Below are 21,026 nucleotides of genomic sequence, written 5' to 3' on the forward strand. Positions count from 1 at the left end.
GATTAAAATGTCACTGACTGGAACAGCAAGTCTTACGGGAGGGGAAGTGGCCTCTGGGTAGAGTCTTCTTGTATACCAGCCTCCATTAGAATTCATGCTTGTGAAAGAGCTGGATTCACTGCCTGATGAGGCCTCTCTTTTTCCTTTTTCAGATGAGCAAGGTGAGTTGCACACTTGCCAGGCTGGCCCTGGTAGGGAGTGATGTCCCGGGTTCACTGAGACTGCAGCAGCCTTATGTAAGGAGCCACGGGAAGATCTGGCAATAATGCCAGCTGCCTCTGTGTGTGCAAGTAAAGAGCATCTGCTGTTCTTTTTTTATCCAAGGGCCCCCCAAAGTCCTTATACCTCCATAGACAGGTCTGAGCCTGATGCAGAACCAAGAAATTTTAGAATCGATTTAATCCCTACATAAATACTTAGGGCTAATATTGAAGACTGTCACAACATAGGAAGAATCATAAATCACAATCTTGCCTGAGTTATGAAGCCCATAATAAAATAGATCTATAACAGATGGGACATGAGGAGCCCATGCAGCCCACCTACTAGGGGACAAGGGACAAAGGCTGGGAAAACAAAACAGAAACGCAGGCAGAGGACAGCAACAGCTCTGTGTTTCAGCCGTAGTGGCAGCCTAGAGGGATCAGTTAAGAAGGCCTGAGCTATCCCAGCCTCTGAAGGGTGGCAGCTATTCTCTGTTTCCCAAAGAAAACAGGAGTGAAAAACTTAATTTTCTCAGATTGGACTGAATCGAGTGAAAGGGTTTTTGTAAAGAAACCATTTTGCATTGGGTGTCTTGGGTCGGTTTGGGTTTTCTGTTTTCCTCCCGAGGGAATACTGAGTGCTCCCTAAGTTGCCTATTAATTTAAATAGAAAAAGTTAGGGCTTCCTTGGTGGCGCAGTGGTTGAGAGTCCGCCTGCCGATGCAGGGGACGCGGGTTCGTGCCCCGGTCCGGGAGGATCCCACATGCCGCGGAGCGGCTGGGCCCGTGAGCCATGGCCGCTGAGCCTGCGCGTCCGGAGCCTGTGCTCTGCGACGGGAGAGGCCACAGCGGTGAGAGGCCCGCGTACCGCAAAAAAAAAAGACAAAAGTTACTTAGTCGAGGAGTGGTGGTGGATGAATTGGGAGATTGGAATTGACATATATACACTAATATGTATAAAATAGCTAACTAATTAGAACCTGCTATATAAAAAAATAAAATAAAATTAAACAAAAAAAGTCTAGGAAATAGTATAAATGATGCCAGATCTCAAAATAGACATTGGTAAATCTAGACAAATCTAAAATGCCATGAATTTCTATTAAATTCTACTATTTCATTTTTAAAAAGCTATTTATATCAAGCCTATTCCTAAATAGAATTGGGTCAACCTACAATAAAAAGTATAAACAGAACAAAACTATGAACCAGTTACAGAATTCAAAAGGTGAGAAAAAAGTTATAAATAGATGAGGGATAGGGAAGCAGTTAATTCTACGAAGAACACTAAACCTAGAACAGCTACTACAGCTGATTATAAAATTTAAGTCCGAGATTCCTGGCAGCCAGGGCAAAGACAGCAAAGGGCTGATTTTCTAGTTCTCATTGTCTCAATAAAGAAAGCATGCATCCCCAAGAGATACATTTTGTTTCCCCAGCCCTAAGTGGGATCTGGGAAATGACTTTATGTGGTGGGTAGTGTCTTTATCAGCAACTGTGTATATCCCCCTTATGGATCTCCCCTCCCTCCAGAGCCCTGCATGAGAGCCAAGGGAAGAGGAAGCAAGAGAGAAAAATAGGGCAAAAGGCGGATATAAAAGAGGGAGGGAGAGAAAAAGAGAGACTAAAAATAAGAGATAAAACAAAACACAAACCAGTCCTCTGATTTGGGTCTTCTGAGCTTTGGCCAGTACTCTTTCCTCTCTATGAGGCTGCTTTCACTGAGCTGACATGGAATATCCAGTTGATCTGTACGGAAGGAGATGGCTGGTGGTCCGTCTGTACCTATGAGCATAATCATGTCATAATCAACCTTGAAATTGTAGCACATACACGGAGGCAGCTTCAGGAAGTATCAAGAATGTGGACATTGGAGCTCAGCTGCCCTGAATTCCAATCCTAGCTGAGACTCTTACCCGCTAGGTGACTTTGTGCAGATGACCTAACTTGTCTGAACTTCAGACCCTCAACTGTAAAGTGGAGAGTGCAGACACAGTGACATTCCTCACCTCATTTTGTGTATGAAATTGTTTTTAACACAAAGTCAACTCAGTCGACATATTTATTCAACCTCATGTAGGGTTCCAGCAAAGGTGCCCACTTTGGACGGTTCTGGTGTTTTCTCTCCACTCCCCATCCCTTTATCTCATCCTCCACTGGGGCAGGTGGGATTTGGCAAATCAGAGGCCACCTTAGTCCTGGCTCACGGCCAAGGGGCCCAGGCCTGGCCACAAGCCCTGGGTGATCAGTTCAACTGCTGCCCTCTGTCCTCTACCCACAGAGCTATGATGACCAGAGGAGACTGCCTCCCAAGTTCTTCTGGAAAAATGCTCCCCTGAATTGGCCTGAGACGTTTCTCAGATAGAAGGAGGTGAGTCGGGAGCTGTGGCTGGAGCCTGGGACGTACGCCATATTGCCCTGCACATCTGAAGCCCGCCAGGAGTCGGAGTTTGTCCTCAGAGTCTTCTCCAGGAAGCGCGTCTTTTAGTGAGGTCCAGGCCTCTCCCGGAGGTTGGGGTCCACTCGGACCAGGGGAAGGGGGCAGGGTGAGGGGAAAATGGTCGAGGACGGGGGTCTCTGTGGCCAACACAGGGGACAGGGTGAGCAGGAGAGCAGGGCAGCTGTCTGCGCGGAGACATCCCTCATTTCTTCCTCCCCGCTCTCCTTCTAACAAATGAACACTCTGCTGGAAGTAGAAAGAAAAAGCTAGAACAGGCCTGGCCACTGCCCTCCAGGACCTCAAAGTCTGGAAAGGACATGGACGTATGAACAGTTATTTATGTTATGATGTGTCTGGGGCAAGCGTTTATCTGCCCAGGGTGTTTGGATAGCACCAAGGAGAAGCATCTGAGCCACCCTTCCATGGTCCTGGGGGAAGCAGGGGTGGCTTCAAGGACGTGGTGATTCCTAAGAGATGCACAGGGTTTGTTCAGTTGAGAGGGGCTGTCATCAACCATCAGGCTCAGACAAATCAATATACACTCATGCCAGCCAAACTTATTACAGGCCTACCTCGGCGATATGGCAGGTTAGTTCCACACCACTGCAATAAAGCAAATACTGCGTTAAAGAGAGTCACGGGATTCTTTTGGCTTTCCAGGGCATATAAAAATTATGTTTACACTGTATTGTAGTCTATTAAGTGTGCAATAGCATTGTCTTAAAAAAACAATGTGCATACCTTAATTAAAAAATACTCGGGAATTCCCTGGCTGTCCAGAGGTTAGGACTCTGCACTTCCACCGCAGGGGGCACAGGTTGGATCCCTGGTCGGGGAACTAAGATCCTGCATGCTGAGTTGTGCGGCCAAAAAAAAAACAAAAAAAAACTTGACTGCTGAAATATGCTAACCATTGTCTGAGCCTTCAGTGAGTTAGAATCTTTTTGCAATAGTAACATCACTGATCAAAGATCACAGTAGCAAATATAATAAGGAAAACGCTTGAAATAGTGCAAGAATTACCAAAATGTGACAGAGAGACAGGCAGTGAGCCAATGCTGTTGGAAAAATGGCGCCCATAGACTTGCCCAATGCAGGGCTGCCAGAAACCTTCAATCTGTAAAAAAATGCACTAACGCGGAGCATAGTGAAATGAGGTAGGCCTGTATTTTGCCTATGATTGTTGTGACATGACAGCCCTTCAGTGCTTAGAACCCAGTTCTTTTTCCATCATATTTTGGGCATAGATAGTTTAACTTGGTCCCAGGCCTCACTGCCTTGTGAGACCACTGAGTCTGAACGTATGAGTGGGAGTAGTTAGATGAGGGTGGGGCAAGGAAAGGGCACACGGGGTGGAGGGCTCCGCTTGAGCAAAGGCCGTGGGGTGAGAACACAGGGCACGTGGGGAGGTACAGCCTTGTGCTGAGCCCTGTGCCAGACTGCACGCTTCAAGGGCAAGTGGGGCGTCGGCTAAGGAACTGGGAAGGTGAGTTCCCAGGGGTGGGAGAATAGTGGTCAAAACGTTCCCAAAATGACCCCCAAGAAGTAATTCGGTCTTTTCTCCCCCCTCAGTGAAACTGGCCGCAATTCAAGTGTCGTCTTCTCTAAGGGGAGTTGTCAGGTGGAATTCCACATGATGGGGACCGTTTACAGAGCCAGGAAGGGGGGGCTTCTCCCCTCACATTCAGGGGTCGGGGGAAGAGGTCTGCAGATCCCACAGGCCCTCCTCTATGGCACACATAGTATGTTATCTATCGTGCCCTAGGAGTATGCGGGTTCTGCTGTTTTTGCACCAAAATAACCGCCCTTCTGGTCAGGTCCTTGGCACTGAAGGCCCAGAGCCCCAGATGCATGACTCACACCTCCATGTTCTTCTGATTCCTTCTACCTGGTGTTCTCTTCTACCCCTTTCACGGTTTGCTACTTCCCCAAAGCCAGCGGCAACTGGACAGACAGGGATGTGGGTGAGTGCCATGGTAAAACATTTAAACCAGCACTCAAGGTCAGACTCACAGATTTCAGAGGCCTGGGAGCCGTGAGCACATTAGTGTGTGCTCGAGAGTCCGTTCGTCCAGGGAAATGACCAAGTCCTTCCGTGCGTCTGTTCCTATAGGAAACTGTAGACCAAAGTGAAGGGCAGGATGAATTCTTCACCAAACTCTTTGATAAGGTAAGTTGAACCAAGGGAGGTAGCAAGGAGCAGGGGACACCGTGGAGCCTATAATTCCATGGAGGGTGGGTTTGCATCTGCCTGACCCTGTGTATAAATTGTGATTTAAGGCTTCCTAGTCCCCAAATGGCCACTTTCTATGAAAGCTCTCAAGGTTTTAGACAAATGAGTAGAGCTGTTGTTTCCGGAAGGCTCCTGTAAAATGCATATCCGTTCTTGGAAGCTACATAGTGATTTGTTGTAGGAAAACCAACTTTTTTTTTTTTTTTTGTGGCACGCGAGCCTCTCACTGCCGTGCCCTCTCCCGCCGCGGAGCACAGGCTCCGGATACACAGGCTCAGTGGCCATGGCTCACGGGTCCAGCCGCTCCGCAGCACGTGGGACCCTCCCAGACCGGAGCACGAACCCGCGCCCCCTGCATCGGCAAGCGGACTCTCAACCACTGCGCCACCAGGGAAGACCAGAAAACCAACTTTAATTTTTAATCCCTGTGACAATGGAATATGGCAGAGGTGAGACTCCGTGTTGGCAGGAGTGGGTAGAGCATGGCAGTGATGAGCCCCGGGGGGTTCTGGGGGAGGGAAGCCCAGGGAGAAGACCCCGTGGGTGGGTTGGGGGCGGTGGAACTGGTAAGAGGCATTGGGGAGGAGGAGGGCTACCCACCTGGTCCCTTCCAGTTCTTTCCTTGGGCTGGCCCAGGTTTGAGTACCAGCAAGAGGCCACCCCGTCCCTAACCTGAAGGACGCGAAATGCATTGAGGAACAGGGCAAGAAATCTGGGCCTGACATCTGAGTGATGTCATTACAACTGGAAGAACGTGAACTCCCTGTGTTAGTAACACTCCCGATTTCATTCACAAGTTGCCTGCCCTCCCGTCTTCTTTCATCTTCACCACTGGCATTTTGCTTAATGTCATCAGAGAGGATACATCAGACTCTTATGTGTGCTGTTTATAAAAGTTTTCTTCCATACCAGGGGTTTCCAGACATTTCCTGCAGCAGTCCTTTTTATCATATGGAATCTCACAGAGAAACCTAACATATATAAAACAGATAAATATGAACAGATAACTTATAGCCATTTAATAAGTTCAAATTTATGGTACTTATATGGCATTAATATGTTCTAAAGTTAAGTGTTCATGTAAAGGTTTGCTTTTCTGAACTCTAAAATGGAAATCTGAACCCTTGGCTAAGGATCGTTTATTAATAATACAACTGAGACCCAATAGCTGAACTTTCAAAGCATCTCTATAGAACCCAGTTTGAGAATCACTGCTATTAGTCTACCTCTTAAGAGCCCTGCGCTGCTGGGGTGCTCTGAACTTGGCACCCAGTTAAACTGTTGTAGAAGTTCTTATGAAATTCCAGACTTAATTATATGTCTCGTCATGTTCCTTATGTGCGGGAAAATGGCATCACTTATTCTGCCCAGAAATGGCATAGGTGCCACCCTGTGCAGATGTGGGAGAGGCCTTTCCCAGCCCCCTTTGGCTGTGGGCCCTCTGCATCTAACGAGCCTTTAGTGATGATGATTTTCTCCTACCACTCTGCTTCTACCCCAGCATCCAGAAATAAATGCAGTCCAACGGCAGAAGATCCTGAACCACATGCCCTGGTCAGGTGAGTATTTCAGAGTCACCCTGTAGGACTCAGGGGACACAACTTTTTTGAACTCTGGGTCTATTTCTCTTTCTCCTGGTGGGACATGTGAATGCCCACTGGTCCCCCCAGGAGCTGTGTCTTATACCAGGGTGGGTCGTGTGGTCTGACAAAGAGGTAGAGGAATTTATGCAACTTAGAAAATTGTTCTTTTTTTTTTTTTTTTGCTTAGTTGAGTGTGTAAAGATAGATGGCAGTGAAAATGAAGATTTTTGCTAGTTTGCTAGTTTGAGAAGAATAGCTGAATATTTATTTCTTGGAATATAAAGTCCATGTGGAAGAATGGCATTCATTTTCTCAACCCGGCAAATAAATATTAAGTATCAACTAGCTTACCAGGGAGCTCTCTCATGAGCTCATATTTAAATTGATTAACCCACAAAAATCTGATAGAAAGGAGCACATCACGTAGGAGAACTGCAGATGGGCGGTCTGATGCCTTTGTATGAAGCTTGGGATAAATCATCAGGAAAGCTTAAAGCCCATATAAAAGTATTTTATGTGTATATTTTGAGTGAGAAAAACATGATTTTGAAAAAAGTAAACCATACAGTTAAAGGGTATTTGCTACCTGAAATATGTGATTGCTTCTCCTTTACATGAAGCCAAGATTTCAAACCCAAACACACTCAGAAACTGTATAATTTCCAGATGGTTTCTCAAAGCCAGACTCAGGTATCATAAAAGAGCCAGAAAGGGAGACTCTAGAAATTATACAATATGAGATGCGGCCCCTCCCTACACCTCCTCAAAAAACAAATTGTAAAAGAGATGGCTTCTGCACATTTACATTTTTAAGGCGCTAATCACAAGTACGCAAAATGATTTTCGAAAGAATGGATGGACACGTTGCTTTCATTTATTCCTATGAGAGGGCTTCTGGTTGATAGATCAGAGAGCTGCTATAGCTTTTGGCAAAATAGTTGGTAAAGTCTTCCATAATAAATGATGAAATGTGGGTTGGAAAGTTGCAATATGATTCACAAGTTTTATCATCATCCCAAGAGTTATATAAATATGAACCAGAGAGATAATTCTGTTATGAGTCAGAGCCTATACATTTTAGGTATTTAGTTGAGAGTCTCTGTATTCTGCACTTGATCCCCTTACACTTGCTCAACTTTTATCAGTAGCTTGGAAGAAGACATGGCATGCAGGCTTATGAGATCTGCAGATGGCACAGAACTGGGAGGAATAATTAATATAATAGCCAACAGAATTGAAATTCAGAATGTTCACCACAAGCTGTGCCCAAGCCAAAAAGATGAAATGCAGTCAGGGTGATAATTAAAAACTGCCATTTTATAATATTTAAAAAAATCAGTTGCACAAGTTCCTAACAGAAGAGACCTCATCTTTGTGGCAGTTAATTTGAAAGCTATCTGGTTAATTTAGTTGACCTTGAGCTTAACATGTGCTAATAGTTTCAAGTTGCTGCTAAATAAGCTAATCCAAATCCAGGCGGTATTTAATGGAAGCATTTAGTGTGTGTTTTTGAAATTGTGTTCCAAGAAATGTTAGAAACCAAGAGGTTTTAGTAAGTGTTCCATGAAGTAAAATGTGTTAGATTCTATGGTCAATGGTGCTTAGGAAATTCTGCATTAAAAAAATTTTCAACATTGGCTCCTGTACACCGATCACGTGCTAAGGTACATGGCGATGGAGGCAAGGGTCATAGATACAGAATATTTCAAATGTATTTGAACTCAAAACCCTTTCTCTGCAAAACATCTCCCTTGGAACCTAACTTGGGAAATGCGGACTGAAAATTTTGGAAGTCATAGACCCACTGTGCTCTGCTTAACCCACCTGCAGCTGCAGGCGTGCATTCCAGTCTTGGTACCACATTTTAGGGAGACACTGGCAAAGCCTAGTGCGTAGAAGAGGGAGGTGAGGATTTAGAAACCATATCATCTGGGGAACCGATGGAGAAATGTTTAGATGTTTAGAATGGAGGAGAGGAGTCGAAGAGGGGACAAATACCTGCTTATGCTTTTCTGGAGGTAGAACTAGGACTAGTGAGTGAGTTTTACAGGAGCTTCCTTTGGAATTAACATGAGAAATTTCTCCTGACTTGGAGCTATGGATCCATGTGAAAAAGTGAGCTCCCAGAACTCACAGGCCATCTGTCAGGACATCTGAGATTGTCTCCCAGTCTGGGTGGGAGCTTGAAAAAGGTGCCCTTTCAGACCGGGGACCCTGTGACTCTATTGTCCTGTCTGCCCCCACCCCAGCCCTCTGATACATGGGGCCATGTTCATCTGACCTACTGTGAAGCAAAACCAGAATGTTCTCTGCAGGGTTTACTGTGTTACTTGGATGTAGAAATCCCCTCTAAGCCTTCTCTCTCCGTCTCCACTGTTCTCATTCTTCCTGCCCCAACGTAAATAGTGGTCATTGGACCCTATGGCCGGCCTAGACAGCACTGCCTCTTCCTGTTCAGAAAAGGGCCATGCAGTCCCGGGGCCACCCCCATGCAGACTCTTTCTGTTCCTTCACAGGTCTGAGGAGCGAACAGCCTCTCTTCAGCCTCGAGGCCTGCCAGGGGATCCTGGCCCTAGTGGATGTATCTTTTTGGGTTTGTGGGAGGATGCATTCTGCTGTTTGAGGGCTTTGCCCTGGAGCCAGGAGGCCTGGGGTTGAATCCCAACCCTAGCACTTACTAGGTCTGTGATCTCCGACTAGTCACTTATCCTCACTGTGCCCCAGGTCCTCACGTGCAGAACAGAGATGGTATTAAAACCTATTCTGGGGCTTCCCTGGTGGCGCAGTGGTTAAGAATCCACCTGCCAATGCAGGGGACACAGGTTCGATCCCTGGTCTGGGAAGATCCCACATGCCACGGAGCAACTAAGCCCTTGCTCCACAACTACTGAGCCCGCGCGCCTAGAGCCCATGCTCCGCAGCAACAGAAGCCACCGCAATGAGAAGCCCTTGCACCACAATGAAGAGTAGCCCCCACTCACTGCAACTAGAGAAAGCCCATGAGCAGCAAAGAAGACCCCAAAAATCGCAGCCAAAATACAAAAAAAAAAAAAGACCCAAAAAACAAAACCTATTCTGTAAGATTGGTATGTGAATACAAATTAGATAACCCACGTAAAGTGCTTAGGACAGAACTGTCATCGAAAAGTGATCAATATTGTTATTAATAACAATAAGCTTACTTCCTGATAGTGAGGAGGAGGCAGCTGCAGGGTGGCGGTTAGTAACAATTCTCCAGGTTACAGGAAGCTTTTATAAGAGCCTCAGGGTCCTGAGTTTTCCATTTGGTGACGGGGCAGCAGCTGCCCCCATCTACAGATCAGGATCAGGAAACCAGAGCTTGGGGAGTTCCATGACATGCCGCGAAATCAGCTTTCCTCGTTCTCAACACTGTCATTTTTCTAGCAAACCCTCCGCCTTAAGTTATTCGGAGTTTAATTACCCACACCACAGAGGGGCACGTAGAATGGATACTGTGAGAGGGGTTGCAAATATAAAGAATGTCGGCAGAAACTTTGCAGAGGCTGCGGGCGGTGTGGGATGGTGGTCAGGTATGCAAGGCATTGGGGCAGGTCCTAGCCTTGTCACCAGCTGTATGAACTTGGACACGATCGTGCTCTCTGAGCCCTCATTTCCTCATCCATAACAGGGAGGAGTTAGTACCTCCCCCACCTACTAGGTGAAAACGAAGTTCCATAGGTCAAGTGTATAGCTCAGTGCTAGGCCCACCATCAGGACTCAAAGAGAGGTGGTGTGTCATGGTGTTTTTGAGCCCGTCTCTCTGATGCGGGGGTACTTGGACGTGGTCTACAGGGCTAACCATTCAGCTTTGAACTGTTCCTAAAATGACGAAATATAAGAGGCATCCTTAGCCACCCTGTGCCTGACTCCTCCCATGAGTTGGTTTTGACAACAATGAAAAAAAGAGTTACTATTTTTTATTTAAATCGCATCGGATTGGCCATGTCAGAATAGCCTGCTTCACTAAACGGTAACTGTCCTCATCACCATCATCAGACCATCCTCTCCTTCCAGTGCTGTTGTGTTCTAGCTCATTCTGTCCTTTCCTAGTAAGGGCCAGGGAGCCCTGGGCTGGACTGGTCAGTCAAGGGAGGCCAGCTAGGGCTAGCTAACATTGAATGGGGTGTCCCAAATTGCACATTGCTGTGTGGAGGGCCCATTACTGCCTCCAGAGGTGTGGACAAAACTCCCCTGGCGGCTTTGACCTTAACCCTGCTATCAGCTTAATGCATCCGGCACCGAGTATCCAGGAATTCAGGGAAGCAGCTGATACTCTATCCGGTAAGAACAAGTGTTCACCACGCCTCCCACGGGACAGAGCAGAAATGGCAATTGTGCAAAACTATAAGGTACCTCTCTCCCTTTCAGCCCTTTCTACCCAACCACTCATCCAATCTTCCCTAATGTCCTTTTAGTGTTTTTCCTCCTTTCTCTCCCAAACTCAGAGAGCCTGTTGCAATAGTCTTCTGAATTTTTAAAGCGACAGCTGATCACATTGCTTCCTTACTAAAAACTTTTTGAGACTCCCCAAGGCCCTCAGTCGAGTTCACACTCCTTAGCGTGGCGTTTAGAGTCCTTCATAGATTGGCTCCCTCTTACTTTTCCAATCATTACTCACAACTCTCCTCCCGTCTCCTGAGTCCTAAGGTTAGAAGCCCTTCAAAATTTGGACGGCACGCTCCGCTTAGGCACGTTTACCTATACCAAGACTCTCCATCCCCCGCAACGGAAAGACCACCCCCTCTCACAAGCCTTAAGGAGAACTGGGGGAGGAGGTGGGTTCCTGGCAGGGACCCCCCTGCCCTATTCTTGCCTAGGCAGCCGGGCCTACTGGTGGAGCCTCACACTCAGCAGTCCTGCAGCCTCGACACCGGGGTGTGAGGGGCTCTCAGGTGGGGCTTGGAAACGCCTGGCTTCCTTAGCCTTTGGTGTGGGCTCTTCGCGGGAGGCTTTCCACAAGCAAGACACTAACCGCTCAGGATGCCTGAACTGGGCCCAGCTGCGGGCTGCCATGAGGGACACAGGTAGGTCCGGAGGCGGGTGGGGAGGTGATGCTGCAGGGCGCACACCAGGCAGGGGATGGGGCGGCGGGGGTGAGTGGTGCGGGGCAGGGTGTGTGGCGTCCTGCAGTCTTCTAATGAGCAGAGTTACTCCCCGAGTTCAGAGGCCCAAAGACCAGGATCCGTGAATGACGAAACCATTGATTATTATCACTATGATCACAGCTAACATTTATTGAGGGTTGGCACATGTATACTCGCATTTAATCTTTGCCAACACCCTGTTATAATCCCCACTTCACAGAGGAAGAAATTGAAGCTCAGCGAAGTCAACTTGCCTGGGGCTTAAATCCAGGCCTCCCAGACTCCAAGGCAGATGCCCTTGACCACTAAGCAGACTGCCTCCTGCCTTCAAGGCCGGTAACCCACGTGGTGAAAAGATCCTCATGCTGGTTGCCTAGGGGACAGGGATGGAGAATGGAGAGACAATAAAATTAATAGGCTAAAAAATTGAACAATTCACAATGAACCGTGTAAAAGAAGATCTTAGGCTGTAAGGATTCAGGTGCCGAAAGTGGAGGGACAATTTAAGGGGCCTCAGGTGGGAGGGGAGCTGGATATGAGGTTTCCGGTACCCACGGTGGGAACCCCTGTTCAATGCAGGAATCGTGCTCAGTGATGACGTCTGCCAGCTGATGCTTATCCGCTACGGCGGCCCTGACCTCCAGATGGACTTAGCTTTGTCCTCTTGATGCTGCGTGTGGAGAACATGGAGAGTGAGCGGGGGGGAAGGAGGGAGGGCCTGGGCTTCCTCTGCTCTCCTCATGGATTGCCCACCTGTCCCCAGTTCAAGCACGAGAGAGAGCTGCTGCCAGTGCAGGGAGCTCTGGGGAACGCTGGCTCTGTGCCTGTGAAACCTAGCTGCATCCACCCGAACTAACTTATGCCCTGTCTGCTCCAGGGCAAAGGTGTGAAGCGGCTCGTTTAGAACAAGCGTGGCGTGTGTGATCGCACAGAGGCCGAAATTGGCCTCCCGAGTGAGGGGACGTATGGGAGGAGCTAGTCCCTCTTGTTTCCAACACATACACACGCATCAGCTGTGTTCCTTTCTATTGCATTTTCACAGACGTCTTCCAAAACTTGACCCAAGATGGCAAAGGGATGCACCTCCAGAAGCCAGAGGTAAGACCTTCTCCACGGGGTCGATTCATGCCGTCTTAGGGAGCAGTGGCCATCGCCGGTTCAGGGACTTGCAAAGGAGAAGAGTTCTGAGTACCCTTCATTCTGAGTTCACGATGGAGCACTGTATCCATTGCACTTATTCATTTGTGCATCAAACATGACTGGGCATCCGCTGGGTGCCAGGCATATGTGAAGGTACAAGTGTTTGTTGAATGAACGAGGTGATACGCTGAGGAGAAAAGCACTCTGTGTCTGACGCTGGCTGTCCTCCCTGATCATTCAAGCTGCACGGATTTACTGAGCACCTGCTATGGGCCAGAAGTGGAGACACTGGAGTCTGGAGTTGAATCATCTGCCCTTTCTGTCTAAAACACATCCTCTGTTTGGGCTGCTTAGAAAGAGACTAATAAAAGCTGGGGTTTCTTCCTTGACCTCAGATATTCAGTTTATGGAATAAGCTTCTAAGATATAGGGACCTTCAACGTGTATCTACCCTCAATCGCTCCCATATTTGAGTGTGAAGGTGGGATGCAGGTGGAGGGACAATGGTTAGAACTTCTGAGCCCATATACCCAAGCACAGACCCCCAAGGACACCTGATCCCAAGCAGTCCTTCCATAGCGACATACTCAGCACAGAGAGAGCAGGACAGCCATCGGAGTGGCAAGTGACACAGGGCAGCTCACAGCTTGAGCAGGCTCCTAGAAAGCAACGTGCTAGCATGGCAAGAGAGCTGGACTGAGACCCAAGGTGAAGCCACAGAGCCCCTCGTAACCACCTGTGGGACTGTCAGCCCATCACGTTACATCTCTGGGCCTCAGCTTCCCTGCGTGCGAGATGAGCCGGCTGGGCGATATCTAACGTTCTCTCCAGCTCTGACCACCTCTGGCTCCTTGAGGAGATCCTCAAGGCCATCCGAGGAGGCCTACAGGGAATGGCAGCCAGCTTGCTGGAATTTCACTCTGGGGTTTTCTCTGACCCCCCCCCCCACTGGTAACTTCACCATTCTCATCTTCACCATCACCAGCGTCAGCATCACCATTTTTTTTTTTTTTTTTTGTGGTATGCGGGCCTCTCACTGCTGTGGCCTCTCCCGTTGCGGAGCACAGGCTCCGGACACGCAGGCTCAGTGGCCATGGCTCAGGGGCCCAGCTGCTCTGCGGCATGTGGGATCTTCCTGGACCGGGGCACGAACCTGTGTCCTCTGCATCGGCAGGCGGACTCTCAACCACTGTGCCACCAGGGAAGCCCCAGCATCACCATTTTTATGTAACTGGGCTGGGGAGTGGCTTCCCCAGAGGTTCTCCCCTATGCGAGGTCGAGGGACCGTTCATCACACCCACATAAAGCTGTCAGACAAATGGACCCATAAATGTAAACATGTAGACTATGCTCTATTGGATCTCTGCTACCCAGTCGGCCCACACACCTGCACACTGCTGTCACAAGCATGCCAAGTTGAATTCATGGGGGGAAATTGCATTGAGAATTGAATAGAGAATCAGCCTGCATCTTGGCTATCATCATTCACAGGCACCAAGGGAAGTCCAGGTTGATTATATTTCAGGTTGATTTATACTTATTATGGGATGGTGTGGTCCTTCTGGCTAAGTTATCCACTAATGTCCTGTCTCTGGCTTCCCAGGAGTGATGGGGGGGGAGGCCCCAAGTACTGCGTCAGGCTCTAGGACCTGGTGACTGAGAAATGAAGCATCCTTAACTGAATGTCAGACATGGGTCTGAATAGATCATCATTTTCTTCCCCATTATTCCCGTGGCTGACGATGACTCTGTACTCCTGAGAAGGCTGGACGCTCACTGGCCCTCACTGAGGACTCTGCATATGGCCCAAGGGTGGCCTTTGGCTGAGACCAACCCATGCTCAACCCACCTACAGTTCTTCAGGACTGTGTCTCCAGCCATCACCTTCTCATCTGGGAAGATGTCTTTTCTGCAGATCTCCCCTCTGGATGGACAGCATACAAAGAGGGAAGCAGCGAGGTAGTAAAGATTGCCTTGGACTTGTCAAGACCAGCTCTCTTTCCCTGTGACCACGAGCCTGTCACATGCAGAAACGTTGTCTAAGCAATCTGATTCCAGGCTTGGTGTGTTTTCCTTTATACAATACTGCCTCCACAGGTGTCCAACTTAAATGACCTTAGACGTGCCGCATTCTCACATTTGGGGTAATAGTCTAGGTTTCAAGATCTGAAGAGGGAATGATATGTTTGTAGGCATCTGTACCGGCATCTATAAACTGGTGGAGGGATAGGCTAACTTTGAACTGTCTGGGGGTGGGCTGGGGGTACACTGAGCTTTTAAGAACACAGAAAATAACAGAACTGTCAGGGTCCAGGTGGGATGGGCTGGATCTGGCATCTGAGGTCACTGCGTGATCTTTTGCTGACAATATCTCCCGATGGTTGGATTTGGGGGGTGCCAGTGAATTTAAAACACATGACTTCTTAAAGGGCTTCTGCATGTGATGGGTGTCAGTCTGTTTACCTGACCTATGGGCTATCAGATCTACTTCAAAGAAGAACAACAAATCCATGCTGCATTGTAGAGTTAATCAGCGGATGGTCGGTATATCTGATTTTTTGTGCTACAGTGACCCCTCACTTTCCTGGCGTCCCTACCAACCCAGAACCCAGGCAGAAAATCAGAACAGTGGCCATTTCCCAAGGCCCATGCACTTTACTCATAAGTTAGCAACCCAGGGCCATTCATTAAAGTTCTATTTATTATTAATTTACAAACTGTTCTAACAAACATGACTACCTGGTTTCCAGGTCCATAGGAGACTAAAGGAGGAGGCTGAATAGGGGACAGAAGGGTGTCCATCGGCAGAACTAAAGGAAGTTTGACAGCCTGGTAGGTGTGCAGTGCAGGAGGAAGGAGCACTTGAAAGGGGCACTTTCAAAGCATGAAAACCTTTATTTATTCCAAATGATAAAACGTGAAGCGGTTTACCGTAAAGTGCCATACGCACTAATACATGAGGTATTACTGATTTTGTAAACAGCCATCATATAATTATAGTCTTTTAAAGATTTTTATGTCTATTTATTTATCATTATTCCTCTCTTTAGACCCTGCCATTTTAAATATTTGGTTTCATTAAATTAGTATTGCTTTGCACCATGAAGGCCATTTTGCAGATTTTTGGGGTGATGGGAAGGTGGTACCATTATTCCGTTCATGACACTTGCATTACAGTGTGATGGTTTTGCTTGGTGCAGATGAGATCTACATTCAAATTAATTAATTCTGATAGAGCCCCCCGTTTGGCTTCTTGGTGGTGGTCTGAGCTGCCCTCCTGTCACTCGTGTGTTACCCTCACCCCCCTGAGTTTAGGTATCACTGTAGCAACTCACAGATACCCTGTGCCTTGCCGACCTCCACCCCCACTGATTCCCTCTGTGCCCCCCCAAATCTGAGTACTGGAGATGAGGGGCAAAGCCATGTCCCCACCCACATACCCCCTCCCCATCTTCTGTCACCCTAGGGCATGGAGGGCAAGTGAAGCTCTAGGACAGGATAGACTGTTCAAGCGTCCGGATGAAGTCATGCTGAAGGTCTGAGCGGTGGACATCAGTGATTTCCAGAAGTCAAAAGCCAGAAGATTATCATGACCAAGACAGGTGGAAAGTCTGCATTCCAGAAGCCCAGCAATGGAGGAGCAAGCAGTCAGTCCTCAGATGCAAAGACAGGTGAGTCAGGGAGTCCAGAAGGTAGGGCTGTCTAGAAGTCCAGCCCAAGCAGGCAGAGCATGCCTGGGGGTCCTGTCCTAAGCCTTCAACTCTCAGAAAAAGGGGACTCTAATTGATAAAAGGACAGTGCAAGAGGGGATTAAAATACCTGCCCTTTATTTATCCTTGTTTTTCTTTTTTCCTTTCTCTCATGTTTTGTACAAAAACTTAGTCACCAGAGAGAACCTTCTAGATACCAGTTAAGGCCCAGGGCAGGGCAGTCAGCAGCTTACTGTACAGAGCACTGCTTTCCTTCTGTTGTCCCGCCGGGTTAGAGAGATGAGTTTAGCCTCCAGGATTTCCAAGCTGATGTTTTCCCAATGAAATATATGTTTTTTAATATTTATAATGGAAAAATGAGTTTTGTGGGTCCTAGGTAGGTAAAAGGGGGCCAGCTCTGCCTGGCTTTGTGGAGGAGTAAGCTGTGTGTCCAGCTCTTGGGGAGCTCTGGGAAGACAGCCCTCTGAGGTCACTGGCCCCAGGGCCTGAGTTACCAACGCTCTCCCAGAGTCCCAAAGACTGAAGTGGTACAAAATCCAACAGGAAGGAAAGTGAAGAGAGGTTGGGCAAGAACATTCTAGCTGTATGACATTGGACCTCAGGTTACTCATTTGTAAAATGGAGCCCAAAATGTCTATGTTACTGGGTCACTATGAAGATTAAATAATGCTGGTATGCTGTAGGCACTCAGTAAATGAAGCTGCTCTTATTTTTCCTTAGGCAGGACAAGTCTTTTTTTTTACAATCATTATTATTTAGTTTTGTTTTTAAAACACAGTCACTCACAACGACCACTCCTCTGAAACGCCCAAGGTTTCATACCCCATTTCTACTTTCCTCTTCCTCCTCTCCTTCCCCTCTCTGAACCTATCACTGCTTCCTTGAAATGTGGCCTCAGGAGGGCACCCCTCATCTCCAATGCCAGGCACCTGCAAAAGGGGCCATCTCGTGATTAAAGCTCCTCTCACGTCACACAGACACAAGCTCCGCCCTCCACTCACCTTGAACTTCAGAAGCAGGAGAAGGTAGAGGCCCAGGTTGTCAGTGAGGGCTTTTCTGGACCACAGACCAAGCAACTCTGGAGACCATACTGGCCAGCAGCTGTTCCAGAAGCTCTGTTGGATAATTTAGGTGGGACTTAGAGCTGACCTGACACTAGGAGTGAGGAGGCCTGACAAGTGCACAGCCACGGCAAGGAAGCAGTTACCCTCTGTTAGACCGATGTCCGCACAGCGGTGCTCCGTGCTGATTGGCTCAGCTGGTTTGCACGTGGTGCTGATGAGGCCCTGGCATGGTGAGGCCAGTTGGGTGGTGGGATTGCATCCCCTCCACCTGTCCAGCCAGCCAGCCCTTCAAACATTCACCCATCCATCAGAAGACATGTGTCAACCTCCTATAATGGGCTGGGCACTGTGCTAGGCACTGGGGACACAGAGTCACGGTTTACTGGAGTGACAGCTGACGGACAGGTGGTCTGCGGCGCGCTGTGATGAGCATGCGTGGTGCTGGGGAAACACAGAAGACAGGTGCCCAGGCCAACCTGAGAGAGTCGGGGGGAAGCTTCCTGGGGGGTGATGCTTGGCCGTCTTAAAGGTTAGAGGCACTAGATAAGACAGTAAAGGGAGAACGGTGAGGTTCCAGATAGACGGTCCTGCACGTGGAGAAAAAGTACACAGAAGCAGGGAAGGGAATGGTATGTTTGGAAAACAGCCATGGCGCCGAGGGGCGGGGCTTAGCTCTGTCGTGAGGAAGCAGGTGAGCGAGTTCGCACAGGCAGGCAGGGGCCCAGCAAGTTCTGTCACGGCATCGGGACCCTCTCCTGAGGGGCTGAGGCATCAGCCAAGGCCTTCAAGCTTGGTCATGAGACGTTCAAGCCCTTCCTCTCCACCACTGTCAGCAGGGTGCAGGCAAGGACTTCAGAGTCCTAAGAACTGAGTTCAAATCACTGCTTAGCTCAGGGGTTCCTTCGGAACTTCGCCTTTTTGAATCTCTACAGCCTCATCGATGAGGCGGCGAGAAACATGCTAACCTCACAGGGTGAGTTTCATGAGACAAGATATGAGCGTGTCTGGCATCGGGCAACGCACTTCGAAAAATGTGAGCTCAGCCTGATTTTTCAGGTTGGGGGCGGAGCACCTTCCTTCCCACATCTGTGGCATGTGCTGCGGATGAGCAGACACTAGATGGCGCCCCGTCCCCACGCAAGGGCTCCTTCCTGGGTGCCGGACGGCAGCTGACAGCTTCAGCGCCGCCGACCTGGGAAACCCCTGCTGATTTAGAGTCCTGCCAGCCTGACTCAGAGCAAAAGACAGGCTTCAGCCCCGCATGGACTCACTCCCCTTTTCTTGCCTCCTTTTTCTGCTCAGGTTTTAACTGATGAACTGTACTTTATTTTACACAGCTCATTCATTTCTGAAAAAGAGCAAACTTTGCTTTTAAGCCCTTGTTTCAAATGCATCTCTTTGATGATGCACTCAGTCCACTCACCCTTAGAACCCAGCGCCTGGCTTTAGTGCCTAACCCACGTTTGGTGTTAATTGAATGAATGAATGATTTTTGAAGTAACAGGTGAATCTTGTCACTTAAAAAGTCAGCATCTAATTGTGTTTCTAGCGGAAAATATTTAGTACATAACGTTTGCTTGGGGACAAACGACTTTCCTCTAAAAGGGTCCCTCTGATGTTGCGTAAGGTATAGTTTCACTCTGATGCCAAGCACTGTGGCTTTTCAAACCACCTTTGAAAAGCTCATCGGGCTCTATCTGAAGACATTCTTCATATCTTGACATTGCAGGGACTTGGGCATCATTTTCTCTCACACATTCAGAATTCATCCTTCCAGAGGGATTAACCAGTTGAGGAAAGTTCCAGAGACTTTTGCTTTCAGGGTGGCAGTGGTAGTGGCAGCTGTGTGAGTAGTGGGAGGCAGCTGGGCCTGGGCCTGAAGGCTGGTTGTTAAGTCCTCATCTCCATCTTCAGCCTCGACAGCTTCTCCTGCTTGCAGAAGAAAATGAGGCCAGAACAGGCAGGGTGGGGTGGTGGGAGGAGCAGGCCTCACCTTGGCAGGGAGTCTGGGTGTTTTTTGTTCTCCTGAAGAGCAATCCATGGGGCCTTAGACGAGTTCCCTAACTTCTCAATTCAACTATTTACAAAAGTTATGTGTGCACTTGGAGGAGGTTGGACTGTGTAACTTCTAAATCTGCCTCTGGCTGGAGATAACTTTGCCAAGAGTACAGGCTGGGCTTGAAAAAAGACACCTACTTGAGTCCAGCTCCACTATTTACTAGTGTAAGTTACCTTTGGCTAGTTGCCAATGTATCTGTGGTCCAGAGGATGGTGTGGATCACGTGTGATTACGTAGGTAAGCTGCTGAGCACTGAGCCAGGCCTCTGCTATGGTTTACTGTGGACCCACAGGAGGGGGCTGACTCCACTCTACAATGGCTCCCCCAGGATTCCCCCCAGGGGAGAAGCTAAGTGGTTTCTGAACCAGGGCAAACCAGAGGCCATAAGGCTCTGATGCCTGAAAACCAAGCTTCAGTTCTGCTTGGAAAACATCAATTACGGGGCTTTCGTACAGAGGGTTTGCTTCCCAGATTCATTTTCCTTTTGGCCGAATGAAAGGATCAAAATGATCTTTGTCTTTGTTTTGACTTCCCGTTGGCCTCACATCAAGTCTCCCCCAAGAGGGAATGTCACCAAGCTTGACATTCCACTCACCCAGCTGGTGGCCTGATTTGCTCATCAGCGGCAGCAGTGGCCTTACTCAGGCAGAGCGGGTGGACAGGTTGCGGGCCCCAGGCTGGCGCCTCTGCTCTCTCACCCTCAGTATTGCACACACTCAGAGAAGTAGGCCGGTTCAGGCCCCAGAGCAAGGCTGGACTCTGTGCTAACCCTCTCTCCGATGTTGCATGGTCCGGGGTTCCCTGGGTGCAGCTTGGATGGCTGACTCACACAGAACATTCTTTTCCTGGTCTTTGGCTTAGGAAAGTCATTTAACCTCTCTGAGTATCAGTGTAGTCATGTTCTGATTTGGGATGGTGACTCCTGCCTCCCAGGCTGGTGGCAAAGATTAAATAAGATTGTGAGCATGAGAGAGCTTTGCAAATTGTAAAGTAGCGTTCGTCGTTGGGGGTTACTATTCTAGTGGGTAGACCTGGAGTCATAGGCATTTGCTGGATTATTCGAGAATATTTGATTCTGCTCTAGAAAATAAGAGAAACCAACAAATAAGGAGGATAGGTAAAATTAAGTGTAGAAGCACATGGCTTGAGAGACAAGTCAGACGTAGATAAAGAGAGTGAATCACCGCGTGAGGTTAGGAAGGGATGGAGGAGCTGAGTAGGCTCTGAATATTCATGCTTTGCACTAAATATACATGAGGCACCTGACGCATCAAATATTCAGGATACGTCAAACATACACAAGATCCACGAGGCACTCAATCTTCAATCAGCCGCCCATTGGTGACGCCCACCTGGTCCCATTCTAACCCCTAGAAATGAAGATAAGCACCGTGGCTTTCAGCTGACTAATTGGAGAGCTGCAGCTGTGCCCTGCCATCCCTGCCTTGAGGCTCACTGATAGAGCACCTCTGTGGTTGGGCCCAGAGCC

General features: G+C 48.4%; 1 protein-coding gene across 1 annotated transcript in view; it reads left to right on the forward strand.

Moving 5' to 3' along the window:
• CAPN14 (calpain 14) overlaps nt 1-21,026 on the forward strand; it is a 149,413-nt gene that overhangs the window by 103,392 nt on the left and 24,995 nt on the right. The window contains 11 exon segments of the mRNA XM_067006923.1: nt 2,453-2,690; nt 4,216-4,264; nt 4,757-4,813; nt 6,378-6,435; nt 8,976-9,040; nt 10,703-10,719; nt 10,721-10,761; nt 11,403-11,504; nt 12,144-12,215; nt 12,218-12,256; nt 12,607-12,662. Coding sequence (XP_066863024.1) covers nt 2,453-2,690; nt 4,216-4,264; nt 4,757-4,813; nt 6,378-6,435; nt 8,976-9,040; nt 10,703-10,719; nt 10,721-10,761; nt 11,403-11,504; nt 12,144-12,215; nt 12,218-12,256; nt 12,607-12,662 — 794 coding nt within the window.

This window comes from Kogia breviceps, chromosome 11, assembly GCF_026419965.1.
Source record: "Kogia breviceps isolate mKogBre1 chromosome 11, mKogBre1 haplotype 1, whole genome shotgun sequence".
Lineage (NCBI taxonomy): Eukaryota > Metazoa > Chordata > Mammalia > Artiodactyla > Physeteridae > Kogia > Kogia breviceps.